The sequence below is a fragment of the Crocuta crocuta genome, unplaced genomic scaffold, assembly GCF_008692635.1.
Source record: "Crocuta crocuta isolate KB4526 unplaced genomic scaffold, BGI_CrCroc_1.0 scaffold1022, whole genome shotgun sequence".
Classification (NCBI taxonomy): Eukaryota; Metazoa; Chordata; class Mammalia; order Carnivora; family Hyaenidae; genus Crocuta; species Crocuta crocuta.
The window spans coordinates 1-26467 of NW_027529595.1; the positions used below are offsets into that span (position 1 = coordinate 1).

Below are 26467 nucleotides of genomic sequence, written 5' to 3' on the forward strand. Positions count from 1 at the left end.
AGTGCGACGTAAATGCTCACTGAGTCAATATGGGGAGCTGGGCTCTCGCTCAGACACACCCTCTCCATAATGCACACCCTTGCAGTGACCACCATCCCCCTGGCTGTAGCAAGTCCCCCTTCCATTCTCATTCCACACTCTACTTTCTCATCTCACTCCACATTCCCATTCTAACTACAAGAGCACAGTTGTATCAGCTAGCCTGCCAAAAGGATCATCTGGTCTACCACACAGATCAGCAGATTTTCCAACTAAGAGTTAGAGAGTTGTGACCTATTCAAGTTTCAAGTGAGGTAATGACTCAGTCAGGACCAGAACCCTAATCGCTGATGCCCAGCCCGGTGTTCTGCCCCTCAACCATCCCATTGGCTCCCATGTCCACGTGGTTCCCTGGGCTATGTGTCCCTGGAGCAAGGGTTCCTCTGCCCTTAAACATCAGAAGGGAGAAGCAAATTTACCACCTGGTCCACAGTACTCCCCCACTCAGACTGGCTTCTTCGATCCCCAAGCAAAAGTCCTGCAGAGAGTCTGAATCTTGCCCACATCCCACACTCACATCTTCTGGGTTCTCTTTGCCCAGTTTCTTAAGCACTGTCAGGTAGAACTTGAAGAAGAAGCTGAGGGTTAGGGTACGCCGGAACTCCACCATGCCACCAGGGGCATCGGGGGCCAGGGACAGCTCCTCTGCCAGGCCAGCACACACGTCCTGCAGCAGCTCCTCATTCCAGAAGCTGCCAGAGAACAGAAGGTGGGAGAACACAGGGTAGCAGTCAAATAAACTTGGTTCAAAATTTGGCTTGGATACTTACAGTTTTGTAACTTAAGGCAAGTTACTTGCTTGAGCTTCAGTTTCCTCATCTTTAAAAAATTTTTTTTTAATGTTTATTTATTTTTGAGAGAGAGAGAGAGAGAGAGAGAGAGACACGGAGCTAAAGCAGGGGAGGGGCAGAGTGGGAGGGAGACATAGAATCTGAAGCAGGCTCCAGGCTCTGAGTTGTCAGCACAGAGCCCAATACGGGCTGAAACTGACAAACCTTGAGACCATGACTTGAGCCAAAGTCAGATGCTTAACTGACTGAGCCAGCCAGCTGCCCCTCAGTTTCCCCATCTATAAAAATAGGCACAATTTGGGTGCCTGGGTGGCTCAGTTTGTTGATCATCCAGCTCTTGATTTCCGCTCAGGCCATCCCCACTTCTTAAGACTCTTTCTCTCTCCCTCTGCCTCTCTACCCTACTCTTGTTCTCTCTCTCACTCTCTCTCTAATATAAATTAATAAACAAACAAACAAATAAATAAAAATACAAATAAAATAGACACAATTTTTAAAAGACCACAAAATAATAATAATTAAATCGATTAAGTCCTTATAATTCACTAAGCAATGTTCTAAGTGCTTTTTATGAGACATCACTTTTCCTTTCAACTTAAAAGTATAGAAAATTTTTGACTCAATTACCAACGAGAAATTGGTGCCCAGAAAGATTAAGTAGCTTGCCTTAGATGACCCATCTGTTAAGTGTTGGAGCCAGAAATTAGAATGAAAGAGCCAAGCTCCAAAGGTAAGCTTTACTTATCCATATGGCTATGGTAAGGATTACAGAGGACAGTGTTAGGGACATGCTTGGTACAAGAGCTGCCATAAACTAGCCATACTAATAGTGGAAGTCATAGTAAGAGTGTAGTAGCAGTAACAGCAGTCGTAGCAATAGCAATAGTAGTAGCAGCAGCAGCAATACTAGTAGAAGTGATACTAACAGTGACAGCAACATTAGTAGTGGAAGCAACAGCCATGCTAGTAGCAAGAGCAGAAGTCATAGTAGAAGTAGTGGAAAGAGGAGCAGTAGTAATAGCAATAGCACCGGTAATACTATGACTAGCAGTAGAAGTAGCAGAAGCAGCAAAGGAGATACTACTACCATTAGTAGTAGCGATAGTAATGGTAGTGATAAAAACAACAGTGCTAGTGATAGCATTAATAGTAGTAGCAGCAGTAATGCTATCAGTAGTACTAGCAGGAGTAGCAGCAGTAACAGTAGTAGCAGCAATACTAGTGTTACTAGTAGAAGAGACCACAGTAATAGTATCAGTAGTATCAGTAGTGGTAGCCACAGTACTAATACTAGACTAGTAATGACTAGTAGTAATGGTAGTAGAAATAGCAGGAACAATAATAGCAGCAGTGACAGCAGCAGGAATAGTAGTAATAGTAGCAGTAACGGTAGGAGTAGTATGAGCTGTAGTAATTGTAGTAGAAGCACAGCAGTAATAGCAATAGTAGTTGTGGATATAGTAACAGCAGTAACAGTAGTACTAGTAGTAGCGGAGCAGTTGTAGCAATGGTAGTACCAGTGCAGCAACAGCAATCCTATTAGTAATCATGCTACTGGTAGCAACAGCGGTAACCATGGTAACGGCAGTAGTAATCACAGTAGCAGCAGCGACACTAATAGCCCAGTAGTCATGGCGGCAGTACTATGGGAGTCGGAGCAGCGCTGGTGGCTCTCTTTTGCTGGCAGCTCTTACTTGGATATCTGCTTCCGCGTGGTCTTGAGGGCTGAGATGGTTCTGTCGGCCATTCCGCCGTAGCAGAGGGCCAGCTCCTTCACCTGCACGGTTCCCGGGTGGAACAGGACCCTCATGCCGCTGGTCACCTTGGCTATGTCATCTTCTCTCCGGGAGGCCTGCTTAAATGCTGAGAAATACTCACCCTAAAAAATAAGAGAAAGGTTCCCGCTTGCTCCCTTGTTTGGCCAGGACTGCAGATGGTGTGAAGCATGGGGGTAAAAGGGGAGGTGAGGGGACAATGTCGTCACAAGGGGCCGCTGGTGGCACTCAAAGATGTGGCCAGCACTGTCCCATTCTCAGGACGAGTTCCAGATAACACTCTCAGAGTGTTCTCCACCCAGGAAAGGGTCGAGATTTCTCCTGTGAGTGAGGAAAATTGAAAGTCAGGGAAAAGGAGAACAGGGTTCTCTCAACCAATAGCTGGGAAGAGGAAAGACACTTTCACAAAGGCTCCTCAGAGGCCCGCAGCCCCCAGGCTTCCCATCCCGGCGCCCAGCGTCAGAGCCCACCCAGCCTCTCAGGCTGTGCCGAAACCTCTGGCGACCTAACTGCCTCTCAAGCAGACACCACGAGATGCCACCGGGTGTTAGGAACACCCCTTCAGCCGGCCACCTGTGCGCCTGCTCTCTCTAGCTTGTCTCTCCCACTGCTCTATTGTCTATGGGTAGAAACCTTGCTTCCTGAAAGAATGAATCACACCGTGAAACACTAGCTGCCTTTGTGCTTTGAACAAACATTTCCCCCTGGGGTGCAGGCAGGTCCTGTCTTTCAGGAGAGGTCGGGAGCGTGAGTGACTTTCCAGGGAAGAACCATCTGATTCAAGCCCTTTCGGGCCACGTTCTGCTTGAGGTCTGAACCCACCCTGACTCCACAAATCATGATTAACATCAACAGCAGAGGCTGAAGGGAAGGCTTATTGGAGAAAACACAATGAAGCTCAGTGTGGACATCCAGACGGGCCACAGCGTCTGTTGGAAGAAGCCATTGGGGCTTCTCCTGACCATACAGCTGGTCCAGACTCCCGATGTCAGACACGGCCCTGGGCTGGTGAGCCCAGAGTCTGAGCTTGGTTCTGGAACAGGACCGTGCCAGTCCACAGAGACGTTTCTACTGCGGTGTCACGAAGCATCAGTGTCAGATAGGCAGCTGTTCTTTCTTGATAAATCTTTCCTAATTCTGGGCATTAAAATCTCCTTTCTTTTATGAAATGTTTTCTGTTTTTGAAGATTTTTTTTAACTTTATTTATGTTTGAGAGAGGAGGAGGGGCAAGATGGCAGAAAAGTAGAGAGCTCTGTACCTTGCACTCACCCCCATATCTTGCATGGAGAAGACCTGAACCCATCGGAACCCTTACAGAATCCAGGAGTTTGGGAGGAAAAGGAGACAGAGTCCGCTGAGAAAACCTTCTAATGTGAGTGCGAACTGGGGAAGATAAAATCGGTCTGGGACCAGAGACGCAGAGGGATGGGGGCGATCCCCCTCTGTAGGGAGTGAGAGGGGAAAGAGAGAGGCTGAAACTGCTCAAGACATGGTCCTTATCTCTGGGAAACAGAAAAACCTCCACTCGCGACACAGAGAGACCCGGTATCCAGCTCTCCAGCTGACCCTAAGCGGGACGCACTTCTCCAAAATAATCCCTGGGATAACAACTCGCTGCGCACCAAATCCCTGCTTGCCAACTCCCTGCACATGCCAACTCAACCTGGAGAGGCTGCGAACCGACCCGGCCTTTGTGATTCTGGCTCAGCTGGATCCCTAGATGGGAGGGGAAGGGCTTAAAAATGGGAGATTTGCCTGCGAGTTTGTGTTTTGGGTGACAAGACACAGAGGGACCTGGTTTCCTGCTCTCCAGCTGACCCGAGGCAGGAAGCACTCATCCCAGGCGACCCCCGTCCTTGCTCGCCATCCCCACCTGGAGGAGATGGGAGCAGCGGCTTCTGGCTCAATAACCAGGAGGTAGGCAAGAGGCTCAGAATTGCCCTGAGGGGATCCTCTACAAGTTTGTGTCCACGTCAATTTCAGTGGGGCGCGTGGACTGGGATTTGGAAATGAGGCCTGGCCTGGGATATAGGGCGCAACCCACCTTGGCTGCGCCCCTGGCATGGGGAGTTTACACACCCAAAAAAGTGAGTTGCAGCGCATGGTTCAAGAAGAGACTGGAGCGCCACCACTCTTCTCCCCACAATCACCAAGGAAGAACTCCCACATGAAGCATTGGATCAAACCACGCCCATCACTTCTAAAGAACTGCCCTCCTCCCCCCCCTTTTTTTTAATCAGAGCACTGACCTGATTAATTCTGGTTACTGGCTTGCTTAAACAGTCACATTTAATCCATTCTCTAGATGTAAATTCTACACCTACCTACCTTTTCATCTCTCTCTCAGGAGAAATCAGACGATATAGTTTCTCTGGATAACACCAGTGTCTTTCTATCACCTCTTCAACCATATTCCACCCTTTCAATCTTCGAAAAAAGCTTCTTATCCCTTCTCCATGTTCATTCATTTTCCAATTTTGCCTCATCCCTGCCCTGTCATCTCTCTCTTTCTCTATGTTCTTCAACCAGCACTGCATACACCCAGCTATTTAATTGTAGGTGGGAAATCTGGTTATATCCTTTAATATGTTCTTTGTCAATTGGGTTTCTTCTTTTTTCCTTTTCTTCTTTTTGACTTTTTTATGTATTTCTATTTTCTATTATTCGTTTTCCCTCCTCCCTCTTTTCTCTTTACTTTTTCGTTTTCCCTCTCAGTTTGCGTGTTACTTGGATTTGTCTGTGCGTCTGTATGCCTCTGTTCCCCATGTGTTTGTCTGTTTGTTTTCTTCTCCAGGGCTACCTCAAGAAACAAGCCAAAGTACACATGGTGGAGAGTCCTAAATACCACTACCAGTAGGAAAATAAAATAACCAAGGTCTCAACAAGAGAGACCAAGAGATACCATTCAAAGAACACTTTCTGAAAGGATAGGTCTGGGACAGTAAAAAAGTCTTCTTGGGTACAGCAGTGCTCACAGGTGCAAAGAGCATAACAAGTCTTTAAAACTAACAAGAGATAGAAAGCTAACCAATATGACAAAATGAAAGAGCTCTCCTCCAAAGAAATTCCAAGGAGCATTGACAGCTAAAGAACTGTTCCAAATAGGTATAAGTAGCATAACTGAACAAGATTTTGGAACAATAATCATAAAAGTAATCAATGGGCTTGAAAAAGCATAGAGGATATCAAAGAAACTATGACTATAAACAGCATGGAGCTTAAAAATAGGTATGATGAATTTAAAAATGTGATAAATAGAAACATAATTAACTGGAGGCGTCCAATGCATGGACTGAAGAGGCAGAAAGGAGAATAAGTGATTTAGAAAACACCATTATAGAGAAAGAAGTAACTGAGAAAAAAGAGACAAACTGATCCAGGAACATGAAAGAAGAATTTGAGAGCTCAGCGATACAGTCAAATGGAACAATATCCATATCATAGGAATCCCAGAATAGGAGGAGAGAGGGAAAGGTGCTGAAGGAATCCTGGAACAAATTATAGCAGAGAACTTCCCCAACCTGGGGAAGGAGGTAGATGCCGAAATCCAAGAGGAACAGAGAACTCACCTCAGACATAATTTGAATCGATCTTCTCACAATGTATCATAGTAAAAATGGCCAAATATAAGGTCAAAGAGAGAATGTTGAAAGCAGCTAGGGAGAAAAGGGCCCTATCATACAAAGGGAAACCTATCAGAATAGTGACAGGCCTATCTACTGAAACTTAGCAGGCCAGATAGGAATGGCAGGAGAGATTCAATGTGATGAACAGAAAAAATATGCAGCCAACAATCCTCTGTCCAGCAAGCCTGTCATTCAGAATAGAAGGAGAGATAAAAGTCTTTCCAAATAAACAAAAATTGAAAGAATTTGCACCAAAAGCCAGCCCTACAAGAAATCCTGAGGGGGACTCTCTAAGGGAAGTGTTGCAAGGAAAGAAGATACCACAGACACCACGACAAGCATGAATCCCACAAAGGACACAATGTCTCTAAACCCACATATTTCAATAATAACACTGAATGCAAATGGGCTGAATGCTCAAATCAAAAGACATAGGGTAGCAGAATGGATAAAAAACCTAAATACATCTATTTGCTGTCTACAAGAAACACATTTTAGACTGGAAGATACCTTCAGATTAAAAGTAAGGGGATGGAAAAATATATATCGTGCTACGGTAAATCAAAAGAAAGCTGGAGTCACTATACTTATATCAGACAAACTGGACTTTAAATTAAAGACAATAACAAGAGATGAAGAAGGGCATTATATAATAATTACAGGGTCTATCCATCAGGAAGAACTAACAATCATAAATGTCTATGCACCGAATATGGGAGCACCTAAATATTTAAAACAATTAATCACAAAAAGAAACAATCTTATAGACAAGAATGTGCTAAGAGTAGGGGACTTTAATACTCCACTTACAGCAATAGATATTTCAACCAGACAGAAAATCACTAAAGAAACAATGGACTTGAATGACACATTGGACAAGATGGATCTGAGAGATATATTTAGAATTATACATCCTGAGGCGATGGAATTCACTTTCTTCTGAAGTGTGCATGGCACATTCTCCAAGATAGATCACATACTGGGACATAAAGCAGCCCTCAATAAATATAAAAGAATTGAGATCATACCAAGCACACTTTCAGATCATAATGCTTTGAAACTTGAAATCAATCACAGGAAGAAGTCTGGATACCTCCAAAAACATGGACGTTAAAGAACACCCTACTAAAGAATGAATGGGCCAATAAGGCAATTAGACAAGAAATTTTAAAATATATGGAAACAAATGAAAATGAAAATACAAGAATCCAAACTCTATGGGATGCGGCAAAGGCTGTCCTAAGAGGAAAGTACATTGCACTCCAGGCCTATTTCAAGAAATTAGAAAAAGCGCAGGTGCAAAGTCTAACAGCTCACGTAAAGGAACTAGAGGAAGAGCAACAAGAGCACTCCAAACCCAGTAGGAGAAGAGAAGTGTAAAAATCAGGGCAGAAATAAACAATATAGAAACCAAAGAAACAATTGAACAGATCAATAAAACCAAGAATTGGTTTTTTGAAAAAATAAAATTGACAAACCTCTAGCCAGGCTTTTCAAAAAGAAAAGAGAGAGCACTCAAATAGATAAAATCATGAATAAAAATGTACTTATTACAACCAATCCCTCAGAAATAAAAGCAATTATCAGGGAATACTATAAAAAATTATATGGCAATAAATTGGACAACATAGAAGAAATGGACAAATTCCTAAACACACACTCACTAACAAAATTCACATGGGAAGAGAGAGAAAATCTGAACAAATCCATAACTAGTGAAGAAATCGAATCAGTTATTAAAAATCTCCCAACAAATAAGAGCCCTGGACCTGATGGCTTCTCTGGGGAATTCTACCAAATGTTTAAAACAGAATTAATACCAATTCTTCTCAAGCTATTCCAAAAATTAGAAATTGAAGGAAAACTTCTGGACTCATTTTATGAAGTTGGTATCACTCTGATTCCCAAGTCAGAGAGAGATCCAGTAAAAAAAGACAACTACAGGCCAATATCCTTGATGAATATGGATGCAAAAATCCTCAACAAGATACTTGTAAATAGAATCCAACAGCACATAAAAAGAATTATCCACCAAGATCAAATGGGATTCATTCCTGGGTTACAGGGCTGGTTCAATATTCACAAATCAATCAATGTGATACATCACATCAGCAAAAGAAAAGAATAAAACCATATGATCCTGTTGATAGTTGTAGAAAAAGCATTTGACAAAATACAGCATCCTTTTTAATAAAAACCCTAGAGAAAGTCGGGATAGAAGGAACTTACTTAAACATCATAAAAGCTATCTATGAGAAGCCCTCAGTGAACATCACCCTCAATGGGGAAAAACTGAGAGCTTTCCCCCTGAGATCAGGAACATGACAGGGATGTCCACTGTCACCACTGTTGTTTAACATAGTACTGGAAGTCCTAGCATCAGCCATCAGATATCAAAAGAAAATAAAGGGCATCAGAATTGGCAAAGAAGTCAAACTTTCACTTTTCGCAGACGACGTGATACTCTACATAGAAAACCCAACAGACTCCAGCAGAAGTCTACTAGAACTGACCCAAGAATTCAGCAAAGTTGGAGGGTACAAAATCAACATACAGAAATCTGTTGCATTTTTATACACAAATAATGAAACAATAGAAAGAGAAATCAAGAAACTGATCCCATTCACAATTGCACAAAAAAAGCCATAAAGTACCTAGGAATAAACCTAACCAAGGATATAAGAGATCTGTATGATGAAAACTATAGAAAACTTATGAAGGAAATTGAAGAANGAAGGTTAACTGACTGAGCCACCCAAGGACCCCCATGAAATGTTTTTTGTGAATGTCCCTATCCGGCAAAATATAAACTGGACAGAGCTAAGCCTGTTCCCTCCTCCCTTCTCCAACTCATNTTTGGGGAGGGGAGATGGGCACGGAGGAGGGAACTTGTGTGGATGAGCATTGGGCGTTATATGGAAACCAACTTGACAATAAACAATTCGTAAAAAAAAAAAAAAAGAGAGAGAGAGACAGAATGAGCAGAGGAGAAATGGNAGACCTGCCTGAACAGGACAAAGAAACCACCCATAAGCAGAAAGCCAACCAAGCCAACTTAGAGCAAGGTCAGCAAATAAACACCTCATCAGCATGTGTGGGCCTGACCTACAGGCAGCTCTCCGCTCAGCATGCAAACCCCGGTCTCTCCTGACCTGGGAAGGAATGCTTGGCAGCTGGACGTGATCCTTGAGATCATGTCGTTGGCTACCAGACAGAGACCCCGCTGCTTTCCGGACACCTGCCGTGAACCTTATGAATTCTTGATTTCCATCCTCACCATAATCTGCACGGTAGGTAACACTGTGCCCGTTTTACAGATGAATAAACCTAGGCTCAGAAATCTGAATTGATTTGCCCAGGATCACATGCCATGAGTCCGTGGCACGCCCTGCCCCCTAACCTGGAAGTCTTCATTGTCCAGAGAGAAATATGGCTGCTTAAAGACAATGTTCAGAGACTTTGTTAAAATTGCATGATGCTGAGAGGAGGGCAAGATGGCGGAGAAGTAGGGCGCTCCATACATCTCATTCGCCCCCATATCTCACACAGAGAAGGCCTGAAGCCATAGGAACCCTTACAGAATCCAGGAGTTTGGGAGGAAAAGGAGACAGAGTCCACTGAGAAAACCTTCTTACATGAGTGTAAACTGGGGAAGATAAAATTGGGCTGGGACCAGAGACACGGGGGGGGGCGATCCCCCTCTGTTAGGAGCCGCAATGAGTCTAGGGGGGGAAAAGAGTGAGCAAAATTGCTCAAGACAATGTCCCTGTTGCTGGAGAAGAGAAAAACCTCCTCTTGGGACACAGAGGGATCTAGTTTTCTGCTCTTCAGCTGACCCTAGGCGGGACGCACGTGTCCCAGGCGATCCCAGGGAAACTGCTCCCCGCTTGCCAGCTCAACCTGGAGTGGACGCTTGGCGGCCGCGCCTTTGTGCTTCTGGCTCTGCTGGATCCCTAGGGGGGAGGCGAAAGGCTTAAAACATCTAAGAGAGAGATTTGCCTGTGAGTTTATGTTTCGGCGATGGGACACAAGAGGGACCTGGTTTCCTGCTGTCCAGCTGACTCTAGGCAGAATGTACTCGTCCCAGGTGACTCCCAGATGAAACTGCTCCTCGCTCACCAGCTCGACCTAGTGGAGATGGGAGCAGTGGCTCCTGGCTCGATACCCAGGGGGAAGGCGAGGGGCTTGAAACGGCCCTGAAGGGCTCGACTGAGTGTTTATATGTCAGGCAATTTCAATGGGGTGCACAGACTGAGATCTGGAAACAAGGCCTGGCCTAGGATATAGAGCACAGCCACCTTGTCTACGCCCCTGGCACAGAGAGTTTACATACCCAAAATAAGTAGTTGCAATGCTTGGTTCAAGAAGGGACTGGGGTACAGCCACTCTTTGCCTGACAACCACCAAGGCAGGACTCCCGCGGGATGCACTGGACCACATCACGCCCATCCCTGCTAGAGAGCTGCCCTCTTCCTCTTTTTTTTTTTTTTTCCCCTGGAGCCGGGGCAAGACCAACATGGATGCACTGCCCTGATTAATTCTGGTCACTGGCTTGCTTGAACAGTCACATGTAATCCATTCTCTAGATGTAAATTCTACACATACCTACCTTTTCAACTCTTTCTCTCTGAAGTTATCAGACTATACAGTTTTTCTGGATAGCATCATCATTTCTTTTGCCTCTTTTCCAACCATATTCCACTCTTTCACTCTTTGAAAAAACCCTCTTATTCCTTCTGCCTGCTCATTTCAATTCCAATTTGGCTTCATCCCCACCATGTCTTTTCTTTCTTTCTCTATGCTCTTCCATCAGCACTGCATACACCTGGCTATTTATTTCTAGCTGGGAAATAAATAGTTTAAATGCTTTAAACTGTTCTTTACCTATTGGGTTTCATCATTTTCCTTTTCTTCTTTTTTTCTTTTTTATGTATTTTTATCTCTGATTATTTGCCCTCCTTCCTTCCTCTTTTCTTTTCTATTTTCTTTTTCGTTTTCCCTCTCAGTTTGCATGTTTGTTGGATTTGTCTGTGCATCTGTGTGCCTCTATTCTCTGTGTGTTTGTCTGTCTGATTTCTTCTCCAGGGCTACCTCAAGAAACAAGCCAAAGTACACATGGTGGAGAGTCCCAAATACCACTACAAGTAGGAAAATAAAATAACCAAGGTCTCAACAGGAGAGACCAAGAGATAACATTCAAAGAACACTTTCTGAATGGACAGACCCTGGACAGTCAAAGAGCCTTCTTTGGTACAGGCGCTCACAGGTGCAGAGAGCATAACAAGCTTTAAAAACTAACAAGAGACAGAAAGCTAACCAAAATGACAAAATGAAAGAGCTCTCCTCTAAAGAAATTCCAGGAAGAAATGAGAGCTAAAGACCTGCTCAAAACAGATATAAGCAACATAACTGAACAAGGATTTAGAACAATAATCATAAAATTAAATGCTGGGCCTGAAAAAAGATGGAGGACAGCAGAGAAACTATGGCTATAAACACTATGGAGATTTAAAATAGTTGTGATGAATTTTAAAATGTGATAAATGAGATACATAATAAACTGGAGGCATCCAATTCACGGATTGAGAGGCAGAAAGGAGAATAAGTGATATAGAAAAAGAAGAAACTGAGAAAAGGAGACATAAACTGATCTAGGAACATGAAAGAAGAGTTTCAGAGCTCAGTGATATAATCAAACGGAACAATATCCGTATCATAGGAATCCCAGAAGAGGAAGAGAAAGGGAAAGGTGCTGAAGGGGTCTTGGAACAAATTATAGCAGAGAACTTCCCAACCTGGGGAAGGAAGTAGATGTTGAAATTCAAGAGGCACAGAGAACGCCCCTTAGATATGACTTGAATCGATCTGCATGACATATCATAGTGAAACTGGCAAAACATAAGGACAAAGAGAGAATGTTGAAAGCAACTAGGGAGAAAAGGGCCCTAACATACAGAGGGAAACCTATCAGAGTGATGACAGACCTATGTACTGAAACTTGGCAGGCCAGATAGGAATGGCAGGAGAGATTCAATGTGATGAACAGAAAAAATATGCAGCCAACAATCCTCTGTCCAGCAAGCCTACCATTCAGAATAGAAGGAGAGATAAAAGTCTTTCCACATAAACAAAAATTGAAAGAATTTGTCACCACTAAACCAGCTCTACAAGAAATCCTGAGGGGGATTCTCTGAGGGAAATGTTGCAAGGAACGCAAGATACCAGAGACACCACCACAAGCATGAATCCCTCAAATGACACAATGACTCTAAACCCATATATTTCAATAAAAACACTGAATGTAAATGGACTAAATGCCCCCAATCAAAAGACATAGGGTAGCAGAATGGATAAAAAAACAAAATCCATCTATTTGCTGTCTACAAGAAACTCATTTTAGACTGGAGGACACCTTCAGATTGAAAGTAAGGGGATGAAGAAATATCTATCTTGCAACAGGAAGTCAAAAAAAGCTGGAGTAGCTATACTTATATCCGACAAACTTGACTTTAAAGTAAAGACCGTAACAAGGAGTGAAGAAGGGCATTATTTAATAATTACAGGGTCTATCCATCAGGAAGAGCTAACAATTATAAATATCTACGCACCAAATATGGGCGCACCTAAATTCATAAAACAATCACAAACAGAAACAGTCTTATCGATAAGAACGTGCTAATAGCAGAGGACTTTAATACTCCACTTACAGCAAAGGAGAGATCAATTAGATAGAAAATCAATCAAGACACAATGGACTTAAATGACACATTGGACCTGATGGATTTGACAGATATATTTAGAAATCTACATCCTGAGCCAGGGAATTCACATTCTACTCAAGTGCGCATGGTACATTCTACAAGACAGATCACATACTGGGACATAAAGCAGCCCTCAATAAATATAAAAGAACTGAGATCATACCATGCACACTGTCAGAACACAGTGCTATGAAACTCGAAATCAATCACGGGAAGAAGTCTGGAAAATCCCAAAAAACATGGAGGTAAAAGAACACCCTATTAAAAAACGAATGGGCCAATCAGGCAATTAGAGAAGAAATTTAAAAATATATGGAAACAAATGAAAAATGAGAATACAACAATCCAAACTCTATGGGATGCGGCGAAAGCAGTCCTAAGAGGAAAATACATTGCGCTCCAGGCTTATTTCAAGAAATTAGAAAAAGTGCAAGTGTAAAATCTAACAGCACACCTAAAAAACTAGAAGAGAGCAACAAGAGCCCCCAAAACCCAGTAGAAGAATAGAAATATAAAAATCAGGACAGAAATAAACAATATAGAAACCAAAGAAGTAGTTGAACAGACCAATGAAACCAAGAATTGGTTTTTTGAAAAAATAAACAAAATTGACAAACCTCTCGCCAAGCTTCTCAAAAAGAAAAGGAGAGCACTCAAACAGACAAAATCTAATGGAAATGAACTGATTACAACCAACTCCTCAGAAATATGAGCAATTATCAGGGAATACTATGAAAAACTATCGCCAACAAACTGGACAACTTAGAAGAAATGGACAAATTCCTAAACACACACTCACCACCAAAATTCACATGGGAAAAGATAGAAAGCCTGAACAGACCCATAACAACTGAGGAAATTGAATCAGTTATCAAAAATCTCTCAAGAAATAAGAGCCCTGGGCCAGATAGCTTCCCTGTAGAATTTTACCAGACATTTAAAACAGAATTACTACCCATTCTTCTCAAACTATTCTAAAAAATAGAAATCGAAGGAAAACTTCTGGACTCATTTTATGAAGCCAGAATTACTCTGATTCCCAAGCCAGACAGGGACCCAGCAAAAAAGGAGAACTACAGACCAATATCCTTGATGAATACGGATGCAAAAATCCTCAACAAGATACTTGCAAATCGAATTCAATAGCATATAAAAATAATTATCCACCAAGATCAAGTGGGATTCATTCCTGGGTTACAGGGCTGGTTCAATATTCGCAAATCAATCAATGTGATACATCACAACAGCAAAAGAAAAGAAAAAAACTATATGCTCCTGTCGATAGATGCAGAAAAATCATTTGACAAAATACTGCATCCCTTCTTAATAAAGACCCTAGAGAAGGTCGGGATAGAAGGAACTTACTTAAACATCATAAAAGCCATCAATGAGAAGCCTTCAGCTAACATCATCCTCAACGGGGAAAAACTGAGAGCTTTTCCCCTGAGATCAGGAACACGACAGGGATGTCCACTCTCACTGTTGTTTAACATAGTGCTGGAAGTCCTAGCATCAGCCATCAGACATCAAAAGGAAATAAAAGGACATAGAAAACCCGGCAGACTCCAGCAGAAGCCTACTAGAACTGATCCATGAATTCAGCAAAGTTGCAGGGTACAATATCAATGTATAGATATCTGTTGCATTTTATACACCAACAATGAAGCAACAGAAAGAGAAATCAAGAAACTGATTCCATTCACAATTGCACAAAAAAACATAAAATACCTAGGAATAAACCTAACCAAGGATACAAGAGATCTGTAGGATGAATACTATAAAAAAACTTATGAAGGAAATAGAAGAAGACACAAAGTAATGGAAAAACATTCCATGCACATGGATTGGAAGAATAAATATAGTTAAAATGCCATTACTACCCAAAGCAATCTACACATTCAATGCAATCTCAATCAAAATTGCACCAGCATACTTCTCAAAACTAGAACAAACTGTCCTAAAATTTGTATGGAACCGCAAAAGACCCCAAACAGCCAAAGTAATATTGAAGAAGAAAACGAAAACAGGAGGCATCACCGTCCCAACATTAGCCTCTACTACAAAGCTATAATCATCAAGACAGTATGGTATTGGCACAAAAACAGACACATAGACCAATGTAATAGAATTGAGAACTCAAAATTGGACCCAAAAGTATACAGCCAACTAATCTTTGACAAAGCAGGAAAGAATATCCAATGGAAAAAAGACAGCCTCTTTAACAGATGGTGCTGGGAGAACTGGACAGCAACATGCAGAGGAATGAAACTAGATCATTTTTTCACACCATACACAAAAATAAACTCAAAATGGATAAAGGACCTGAATGGGAGACAGGAAACCATCAAAATCCTAGAGGACAAAGCAGGAAACAATCTTCTGGATCTCCACCGCAGCAATTTCTCACTTGACACATCCCCAAAAGAAAGGGAATCAAGAGCAAAAACGAACTATTGGGACCTCATCAAGATTAAAAGCTTCTGCACAGCAAAGGAAACAATCCATAAAATTAATAGGCAACTGACAGAATGGGAAAAGAGAGTTGCAAATGACATATCAGATAAAGGGTTAGTATCCAAAATCTGTAAGGAACTCACCAAACTCCACACCTGAAAAACAAATAATCCAGTGAAGTCATGGGCAGAATACATAGACAGACACTTCTCCAAAGAGGACATCCAGATGGCCAACAGACACATGACATGATGCTCAGAGTCCCTCATCATCAGGGAAACACAAATCAAAACCACACTGAGATACCACTTCACGCCACTTGGAGTAGCTAAAATGAGCAAATCAGAGGACTCTAGATGCTGGCGAGAATGTGCAGAAAAGGGCACCCTCCTACACTTTTGGTGGGAATGTAAACTGATGCAGCCCCTCTGGAAAAGTGTGGAGATTCCTCAAAAATTAACAATAGAACTCCTCTAGGACCCAGCAATAACACTGCTAGGAATTTACACAAGAGATACAGAGTGTTGATGCATAGGTGCACATGTACCCTAATGTTCATATCGGCACTCTCCACAAGAGCCAAAACACGGAAAGAGCCTAAGTGTTCATCAACGGATGAATGGATCAAGAAGATGTGGTTTATCTATACAATGGAATACCTAAGGCAATGAGAAAGAATGAAATCTGGCCATGTGTAGCAACATGGATGGACCTTGGGGGTTTTATGCTGAGCGAAATAAGTCAGGCAGAGAAGGATAGATACCATATGTTTGCATTTATAGGAGGATTAGGAGGAACTTAACGGAGGAGTGTGGGGAAGAAGAAGGGGAGAAATAAAGGGGGAGAGAGAGGGAGGAGGCAAATCATGAGAGACTCTTGAATGTTGAAAACCAAGTGAGGACTGATGGGTTTGGGGGGGGGAGGAGATGGGGGGTGATGGGCATGGAGGAGGACACTTGTGGGGATGAGCACTGGGTGTTACATGGATACCAACATGACAATAAACTATTAAGAAGGGCGGGGGGGGAATGTTGCATGATGCTAAGGTTGGTCCCCGAGGCTGACTCTGGTCTCTCATCTGGAACCTGCCTGGGGTAAGAGCAATGTAGGCCGCTGCTGAACATCTCACCTCCCTGCTGTAGGGGATCTCGATGGAAAGCAGTATCTCCTCCGGAGCCAGCAAGGTCTTTCTGTAAGCAGGGAAGAAGTTGTGATCCATCCGAACCGTTCTCCTGGTGCCTGTACAAAAGTCAGATACAGAGCGGCCATTGTGAGAAAACAGAGAGCAATCCACCGCTGAATTCCCCATCCTGGTCTCTGGTTCCCACGGTCAGAGGGAGGTGCTGGCACAATTAGGGCCAAGGCCCCCCATCTGAAATTCTTACTCAGCGATGTGCTGGTCAGTGTTTAATAATTCAGTATGTGTGGGCAGAGGGAGTCCTGATTTGTAGTATTTGCTAGTTTCTCCAGCATCAATACCCCCACCATAGCCAATTTCGAGCTCCCCAAGTGACATTAGTGAATGTGAAGTTGGAAACAGGGTAGGCAAGAGTTTACTCCATAGGCCTGCTATCCTCTGAAAGGACCGCTTACAAGGTTGGCCATGGGCTATCTTCTGGGAACTTGGATTTCATCAGATTCCCTAGTAAGGATGACTCACTGTGGCTAAACTGTTCATACAAACAGCATAGTTTATGCTGAATATCTGCTTTCCTTCTGGTGTCTGGGTTTTCAGTAGCTGCCAAGAAGAGCTACATGACCACCCCCTACCCCCCAAAAAAGCCCTCTGTGTTCAGTCTCCAACGAGCTTCCCCAGCAGATAACACTTCACGTGCGTTACCACAACACAGGGTGTGACTGAAAATCCAGGCATGGGCTGTGGCACGCTGGTGCATTCTGGCTCTAGCACTTACCGCTAGGTAAGGCATCTGGGCAACAGATCCTGTTGTGAATTCTTAATGAAGAAATGGACTGACTGTCCTAGCTGCCCATCTGGGTACATCTCCTTTGCAGTTTCCAGGGATCCAAACCTTAGGATGGCTGGGCCATTGAATTTTGGTCTCTGTTTCTCCAAAAAGTGACCTATCTTGTGGCCTTCTCCCCCACATGGGCCTCTTTCCTGACTTCTGCATGACATAGCTCTCACCTGTGGACACGATGGTCAGCTTGGCCCCGCTGGCCATGAACACAGTGTTGAGATCAGAGATGGGGCTGGCAGTGATGATGTTCCCTCCAATGGACTAGAACAAGCAGAGAGTGTGTGTGAGAGCCCAGCCCACCCAGAAAAAACCTGGCTGTCACAGCTGGCTCCAAAACACAGGGCAGGTGGGTGATGCCTGCTTGCTAAAGGCACAAAACCAGTGTAACTCAGGCATCCAGAGCAACGTGCAAACCTTGAGATCCCAACACTTGGGGATGGATCTCAGCTCTAACATTTTCTAGGTGATAATGTGGTCAGCTCCTTTAAATTTGCTCCATTTCACCCAAACTTTTTCTAAAAGGACTGAGGTGGTTTATCACAAAGTGAAAGCAAATATTTTCTGGAAGTAGATTCCCACCCAGCTGGGATATTTAGTGGAGCTCTCTGAGCTTGTGTTTACTCAGCCACAATCAGCAGTGTCAGGTGCCTGGGGTAGGGTGAGGGAATGGGGTGGGGGCTGTTTGCCTTGGGTTTTGTTCTAATTGAAAACAACAAAATGGAATGGATGGGGTGCCTTTCCTTCCTCCCTTCCTCAACACTACACCATCAGCTGTTGTGAGCGGTTCACATTGGTCCTGGGTGAATGTGGTAGCAAATGGGGAACCTGGGGGCTGGTCTGAAGTTTAGTTGTGAATAGTCAACAGCTATACCCCTCCTGCCTCTCTGGGGTGTCCACCTCTGGTTCTCCCCCTGACTCTGAGAGGCAGTCTAACACTCGATTTGGCTCAAACTCTCATCCATTTGCTGATTGCTTTGGCCAAGTTCAGGAACAAGGTGGGCAGAAGGCTCCATCATGCCAACATCAGGGTAAAGACTGAGGTGCATAGAGTGTGTTTCCAAGAGCGACGCACAGGCCACCTTCTCCAGAAGCACCTTTGGGGCTCCATCCCAGCCCTATGGAGTCAGAATCTCTGAGCATGGGGGCCAGGAACCTGCATTTTTAACCAGCACCTCAGACAGTTCGAGCTCTAAAGTTTGAGGTGCACTGGGTCCTCAGCAGACCACAGACGGGCACATCTACCTGTCACAAAAGGCCCCGTGCCCTGAGCCTTGAGGGCTCCTGAACAGGGACTCACCGCCACAGACTTGACCTGCTTCCCAGCAAACCAGCGCAGCTGCTCCAAGACACCTTTGAACACCTCTGTTTTGTAGGCACAAAGTTTGGCAACTGCATCGACCAGTGTCTTTTCCACAAGGCTCAAGGGACAAGAGGCTCCAAAGGAGATACCTGGGAACACATGCGCAGACTAATGGCGATTCCCTTCACGGCTCCGAAAACACTTTCACACACGGCACCTACGGTGCTTTACTGGTGCCTGAGAGAGCCTAAACCAGGTTTCGCATCCTTATGTGGATGAGGAAGTGAAAACCCAGAGAGGTTAAGTGACTTGCCCAATGCCACAGAGCTAATCCAAGAGCCAGTTCTCAACCACAGCCCTCTTGATCCTACAACCAGAATGCTGTCTTCTCTAAACCAGTGGTTCTCAACTCAATAAAATCAGATCTCAGAGAGAAGTCCTGGGGGTTTTTTTGTTTGTTTGTTTGTATTTTGTTTAAGTACCCAAGACCTCCCAGCTCAGACCACCCTCCCTCTATGAGTGATTCTAATATGGAGTCAAGGTTGAGAATGACTATGGATAATCTCACTGGCACTCTGCCATGGATGCGCAGGGGAGAAAGGCAATGAAGGCTGCCCCTGCTCCCCACGCAAGGCGGCTCCAGGAGAAGCAGGTAGCAACCGGTGCCAAGGAGAGGCTTTCCTGGCACCCACTGCCCCTCCAAAGGGACCCACCCAGAATCCCAGCCCCTCCTCAGGCTCAGGGCAAACCCCCATTACCCTCTGGTCCATGCTCCACTGAATTCAGCTCAGGAATCCAGGCTGGGCAAACGATCATAGGAAACAGCTTATTCTTAAATTTCATCTCAATGCCTGGAGAAAAAACAACAAACCTAAATTTAAGAAGCTACACCCAGAGGTGGGCCTCAGCACTGTTCCCACCATCCGCACAGGACTGTGACACAGTCACGACTGCATCATACTCTGTGGCTGTCTTAGGTCTGGAAGGTGCAGGGGACAAGGTGTGGGGTTCCATGTGGTTTCCACACTATCGGCCTGAAAACTGTCATTCTCTCAGCACCACACCCCCCCCCACCCNTCTGACTCTGCGCTTGTGCCTTCAACACCTTCATGATCCTCTGCTCTTCAGTAAGGAAAGCCTTCTTGATCTTGTCACGAACACACGTTGCACACACGGAACCACCACAGGCCCTGCTGACATGTCTTTTCTTCAAATGAGATGAAACTTGAATTAGCTTGTGTGTGTGTGTGTGTGGTGGTGGTGAGGGATAATAGATGAAGCCACAACATACTAAAATATGTCAGAAATGCACCTAAGCACTTTACATATTTTCCTTAAATGCTTACTTTTTTAGAGAGAGAGAGAAAGAGACAGAAAGAGACAGAGCACAAGCAGGGAGGAGCAAAGAGAGAGGGAGACACAGAATCCAAAGCAGAATCCAGGCTCCAAACATCAGCGCAAAGCCTGATGTGAGGCTAAATCTCACAAACCGAACCGTGAGATGGTGACCTGAGCCAAGGTCGGACGCTTAACTGACTGAGCCATCCAGGTGCTCCAGCACTTTATATATTTTAACTCATTAAATCCTCACAATAGCCTTTGGAGATACTGTGATTTTCTGTTTATAGGAAAAGAAACTGAGGCACAGGAAGGTTAGGTTCTTTCCACATTACATAGCTAAGAACAGACAACGCTTAGAGTTGGGATATAAAGGTAATAATAACACGAAAGTCTAGCATTCACACACAAAGGAAATTTGTCTGCGAGAGAAAACATCATATCTGCCTCCTGGGCCGCACCATCCGCCTGAGCTCCTCCAGGTGCAGGATGCTGCAGAACCACACATCTCTCTCTGCTTTCTGTCAAGTTAGAATGGTCTGTGAGAAGACTCCCCTCCGTCACTGAGTCCTGGGTATCTCTGCACTTCTCCCAGCCCCTCCCACAAGGCTACAGATGGGAAGTTTCAGTAAGATATGTCTGGGCGTCCTCCCCACCCTCCGGGTGCTGTTCAGAGTCTCTGATGGGTGGTCCAGGCTTGGAGGAGTCTGGCCTGTTTGAATCTCGGCTCCCAGGATAAAGAATGCAGGTGGAGGCCATATGTGGCCTGTCTTGAGAAGGTTCTCTCTACGCCCAGCTTCCCCAAATACCTTACCCTGGCTGTCAGTGGTTACACTGTAGAGTGTTATGTACAAAGTAGAAGGGGTGAGGCACATGGAGTGGTCTTAAAGTATTTCTCACTTGGAGCTCACAAAATTTTTGAGGATTCCCTTCTGCTAGAATCTAACTGGGTCCAGGACATTATGGGACGCAGGGGAAGGAACATGTCATATGTCAAAGGAGCTCGAAGACTCTTCCAGCCAGTCATCCTCCACTTTAACTCCTGCTGCCCTGGGCCCTCGGGCCGCAGCTACGCAGGCCCTCAGGAACACATCACTTGAGGCACATCTCACAGGCCTCCCTGCCATCCCAGCGTGTCACATTACTGCAGCTGGGGTCTCTGTGCTGCAGCTCTGCTCACAGGGACGGGGCCGAATCTGTTCTCCACTAGAGCTTAGAGCCAAGCCAGGCCCTCCTCTCTGTGCCTGCAGATACAACAAGAACCCAGGACCCAGGGAACTCCTTCCAGAACCGGAGCCAGGAGTCTCCCACGGGATGGTTGTGGCTGCTTAAAAGGATGTCGATTGCCGCTAAATTAGAGGTCCTCGAAGACCTTGGCCACACCATGATCCTCTCCTGGGAGCATCCCTGGGCTTGGGACCCAGCAAAGTGGAGAAAGGCCAAGCCAGGCTTAGGCATGGATGGAGGTTAGCAGCGACCTGGATGCCTCTGCTTCTGTCCCTTCGAGCACCGGGGAAGAGAGCTACATATCCCCCAGCCTCCCATTCACGCACTGTGAGCCTCACGTCCCAGGTGGTGGCACAAATAGGCCAGGTGGCCACAGTCATGGGAAACACAGACACAGTCACGGGCAACACAGACACAGTCACATTTGAATATCTCTCCTTTGTCTTTACCACATCACCCCCCAGAAGAAGTGGGGGACGAGAGAGTGACATTTATGGAACCCCTAGCATCTGTCACTGGCCTGGACACTTGACCTCCATTGCTCCGTCTTCACTTCCACTGGGAGATACTCCAAGGAAGGAACCAAGACAATGATCTTGGTGCCCAGCTCCTCCCACAGTGCCCAGCACATAGCTGGCACTCGATGTGCTCACAGAGAGCAGTCAGCAAGCATCTCAGTCAATACTCAGAACAGCTCTCTGAGAAGGTGTTACTACCCCCATATATGTAATGGGAAGCAGGGGCAGGGGACTAAAAGCAGGTTTTCTGAGGACACACAGCCAGCGAGGGGTTCCCCAGGCCCCCCGCAGGCTGTAGGTTGGCCGCACTCACCGATCTCCGTGTTCCCCACCACCAGCTTGGCCTCAGGGAACTGGGCTTTGAGGTCCAGCAGCTCCTGCAGGGTTGAGGCCTGGATCCAGGTCACCCGCTCGCCTTCGAAACGCAGCTGCTTCTGTGGAGTATCTTTCAGCCTCTGGAAAATGTAGTTTCCTGCTGCACAGTCCCCTTCCTACGGCCACTCCCTGATACATTTAAGTCTGCGGTGGGATCTAATCTCCTACTGATTCGTTGAATATGGGATTCAGAGGGAAGATCATGTCGGGGGAGAAGGGAGAGAACTTGCACGTACTGAGGAAGGGAGTACTTGGCACACACAGTAACTCACTTAGGATTTAGGGGTCCTTGGTGTGGGAAGCATTGTTAGCCCCATCTTTCACAGGTGCAGAACGAACCTGAGGACCCACGAGGTTATGGGGCTTTCACCTGCCACAAGGTGGCTTGAACTGAAAGCCCAATTTCTGTGCAGTGCCCCGTGCCCCCCTACCCCCGCTGCCTCCAGGAAGTGCAGTGGACAAGGTGTGGGAGGGGGTGGAGGGGGCAACGGAAGGGGTGTCCAGAGGGAATGCAACAGAGGCTGGTTCTAGTGTGTGAGGTGTGATGCGAGGCTGGGAGAGAAATACCCCTTATCAAACTGACGGGCTTTTAAGGTTACACAATCCAGAGAAAGGCACACCGGTGTCCTGCTGCAGAGCCCTTCTTTCTGGCCATTGGACTCATCAGGCGGTCTTCATGCACTCAGCACCCCCTGGGGAGATCTACACTTGGGGACTTAAAGAGAAGCTTGATTCTGTCCTTGCCATAAATGTTGAAGTGGATAAGCAGAATTGTCCCAGTGAGAGGGTGGTTGTGAGACTGTCCTTAAAACAGAGCAGCAAGCCATGGAGTGTGCCTTTTGAGTAGGGCCTGCTTTGTTTGTTTGTTATATAAATGAAGTGCTTGCAGGGAGGAGAATGGGTTGCTAAGGAGCTTATGCATTCGATTTAGCAAGGAAATAAGCAGATGCTTCAGGAGCACCTATTACTCTACATAAGGTGCTGGAGACATACACCCGCTGTGCTCAGAGCTACATGTGTGAGAGAACTGTGGGTCCCTTTGGGAGTATGTGACACAGGGACGTGACCTCCAGTGTCAGAAGAATTAAGGAAAACCCAAATGGCAAGGACACAAAGGGCCCCAGTGGGTATGAATGACGTGGGGTTCCTGGCTGGACCTCTCCCCGGGGCATCACCTACCAGCAACTCTGGGGGAAAGATGGGCTCCTGGGTGGGGTCCAAAGGCATGAACTCCTCTGGGTTGAATAAAGATGGTGAGAGAATAACCTGATGGGAAAGGGAACAGATGAGTAATACCGCATCTCATTCTTTAAAATGCCCTTTGGGACCTACCCAATCCTTTGTCCAAGCGAGCCTGTTTCAATCCCCCCCTCCCCCACACCAGCGGGCTTGGCAAGGGCTAGGCAGCTCCTGGAAGGCAGGAACAAGGAAGTCTCGCCAGAGGCCCCCGGGCTNACTGCTCTCATGCTCTCTTATTGACTCATCTGAAGCCAGCCCATTCTGATAGGCTGAGTGGTAGCAGTTACTGCACAAAGTAGGTCTCAGTGATGGCATTGGCCTTGGCCAGGTTACCAGCCCTCTCTGGAACCATAGTCTCCTCATCTGCATCATGATGATCACCCTAGTACTTACCTCCGAGCTGTGGTGAGGGTTTAATGAGATAACTCACATTACACTCAGCATTATTATACCCAGCTCATAAAAGGTAGTCAGTCAAAGCTAGTTACTCACAGAAAAGTCTCTTCAAAGAATAGTGACTATTAGAACCAGAAGAGCTTCTCATCCTCCATTCTCTGCATTGAACAGAGGAGGAAGCAGGCCCAGAGATTTAAAAGATTTAACCAAGAGTATACACAGTGAATGGAAGAGCCATGTCATGTTCTTTTAATACACTAGCCCTCAATCCAACCCAATGAACATTTTTTTTTAAGTGTTTTTATTTATTTCTAGGAGAGAGAGAGAGAGACAGCGTGAGCAGGGGAGGGTCAGAGAGAGAGGGAGTCACAGACTGAAAAAGGCTCCAGGCTCTGAGCTGGCAGTCAGCACAGAGCCTGACGCGGGGCTCGAACCCACGAACCGCGAGATCATGACCTAAGCGAAAGTCGGACGCTTAACCGACTAAGCTACCCAGGCGCCCCCCCAATGAACATTTATTAATAACCAGGTGAACATGGGACACCTCAGTGGCTCAGTCAATTAAGCGTCCGACCTCGGCTCAAGTCATAATCTCATGGTTCGTGAGTTTGAGCCCCGCATCAGGCTCTGTGCTAACAGCCTGAAGCCTGCTTCAGATTCTGTGTTTCTCTCTCCGGCCTGCAACCTGGCTCACACTCTGTGTCTGTCTCTCTCTCAAAAATAAGTAAACATTTGGGGCACCTGAATGGCTCAGTTTGTTGGGCCTCGAACCTCGACTCAGGTCATGATCTCACAGTTTATGAGTTTGAGCCCCCTGTTGGGCTCTGTGCTGATAGGTCAGAGCCTGGAGCCTGCTTTGGATTTTGTGTCTCCCCCTGTCTCTCTGTCCCTCCCCCACTCTTACTCTGTCTCTCTCAAAAATAAATAAACGTTTAAAAAATTTTAATATATACATAAACATTTTAAAAGATTAAAAAGAAACCCAGTTGAACACATTTTTTTCCAAACTGGAATATCAATACATTCCTAAGTGAAAGAAACCCTTGAAGTCCAGTGGGGACATAAGAATTTGGAAATTTACCATGTAGAAGATTTTATGCAAGAATTTTAGTACAAGGAGATTCTCCAAATCTATATTATTATTATTATCATTATGTATTTTGGGAGTCTCTCTTGGTACGTATGTTAAGTAAAATTGCTATTTCCAGTATTTCCAGTGCCTAGCATATGTGTTCATCCATTCTGTAAATATTTGCTGAGAGCCTATTATGTGCCAGACGTGGTAAGGGCACTGGAGACAGAGCAGTAAAGAAAGACAAGGTCTCCAGGCAAATGAAGTTAGTAAGGGAAACCGACAAAAGGAGACAAAAAATTTCCAGATGGAGACCAAAGCTATGTAGAGATTAGTACAAGCTGTCTGGACCCAGAGTGACCAGTGGCTTAAACAGAGTGGTCATAAACAGCCGCTCTGATGAGGTGACTTTTGAGTTGAATTTAATGACGTGATTTGGTTCAGGGAAGAGCATATATCATCTAATTATGTTTTGTTAAGAAACATTCTAGTTCCGCGTAGGAAATGGGTTACAGGAGACAAGAGTAGAAACAGGGACCAGGACACGATAGTGGCCCAGGCAAGACGGGATGGTGGCTCAGACCAAGCGGTTATTGAGAAAACTGAGAGAAGATGAAGAGGTCATCCTAGGGTTTGGAAGTCAAGTAGACACCACTTCTGGATGGACTGGGTCTGGTGTAGGAGAGAAGGAATCACAGGTGACTCCTGGGTTTTTGTCTCGAGCAAGTAGGCAGATGCTTTTCCCATTGACTCAGATGGGGAAAAAGAAGTCAGGGGACAAATGGGATTCATTAAGTTTGAGATTAGACATCCACATAGTGATGTCAAGTAGGCAGTTGGAAATATGAATCTAACCTCTGAGGAGAGGTCAAAGCTGAAGATGTAAATGTGAGTGCTCTTCGCACATTGATGGTACTGAACTCACCCAGGGGGATCGTGCAGAGGGAGAGAAGAAGGGGCCAGGCCCAGCCAGGGGGACACTGCAGCCACCAGGAGCTCCATCAGTGGGGAGCCAGCACAGGGCACCAACTTGGGAGGTAGGAGGAAATCAGCAAAGCATAGTGTCATAGGAACCACGAGAAAAGCCAATGGAAAAGGAGAAGTGGAATCTGGCTCNTCAGATTAAGGTCATTCCGTTGTCCACACAACCATGAGAGACTTCGAGACGCTTTATGTCATTACTCTTCACTCTGCTTTACATTCTGGCCTCTTCCACAGCTGTCCTCACCTCTCCACCCAGGACCCTGGGCCAGCAACAAAGGAAGCGCCCCCCACCTCAGGGGTGGGGGGGCGCGAGCCCCTGCCGAGGCTTGTGTAACAGGCGTCAGTGCATCCTAAGCCTCTGAGCTGGAGCATGGGCCCCAGGGTCACCCGCAGTCACCTCTTAGTCCAACCATGGAGGCTGAGTCAAGAGGAAGTTTCTGGCAGATTCCAGGCTCAGTACATGCTCCTCTCTCTGCAGGGCCCTTCCATAGCCTCTCCACTCACTTTTGCTCCCTGGCTTTCCCCTACATCCTTTTCTCCCATCCTCTGTGGAATAAAGGGAGGGGCAATTCCCAGGAAACATCAGACACCA

The 26467-nt window shown here is 45.4% G+C and overlaps 2 protein-coding genes across 2 annotated transcripts; both read right to left on the minus strand.

The window, feature by feature from the left end:
- Positions 1-543: 543 nt before the first annotated feature.
- On the minus strand, positions 544-16768 carry LOC144229658 (xanthine dehydrogenase/oxidase-like; the record flags this gene model as incomplete). Its single annotated transcript, XM_077761747.1, has 3 exons — positions 16577-16768; positions 2525-2709; positions 544-731 (listed from the first exon to the last, which is right to left on the minus strand). Coding segments are annotated over exons 1-3 (553 nt in total), but the record flags the coding sequence as incomplete, so codon positions are not given.
- A 471-nt stretch (positions 16769-17239) lies between these two features.
- LOC144229660 (xanthine dehydrogenase/oxidase-like) lies at positions 17240-23775 on the minus strand. The gene is made up of 8 exons (XM_077761748.1): positions 23711-23775; positions 23564-23594; positions 23364-23450; positions 22123-22264; positions 19485-19577; positions 18724-18875; positions 17594-17687; positions 17240-17304 (listed from the first exon to the last, which is right to left on the minus strand). The coding sequence occupies exons 1-8, from the start codon at positions 23773-23775 to the stop codon at positions 17240-17242; spliced, it is 729 nt and encodes a 242-aa protein (XP_077617874.1).
- Between the last annotated feature and the right edge of the window lie 2692 nt (positions 23776-26467).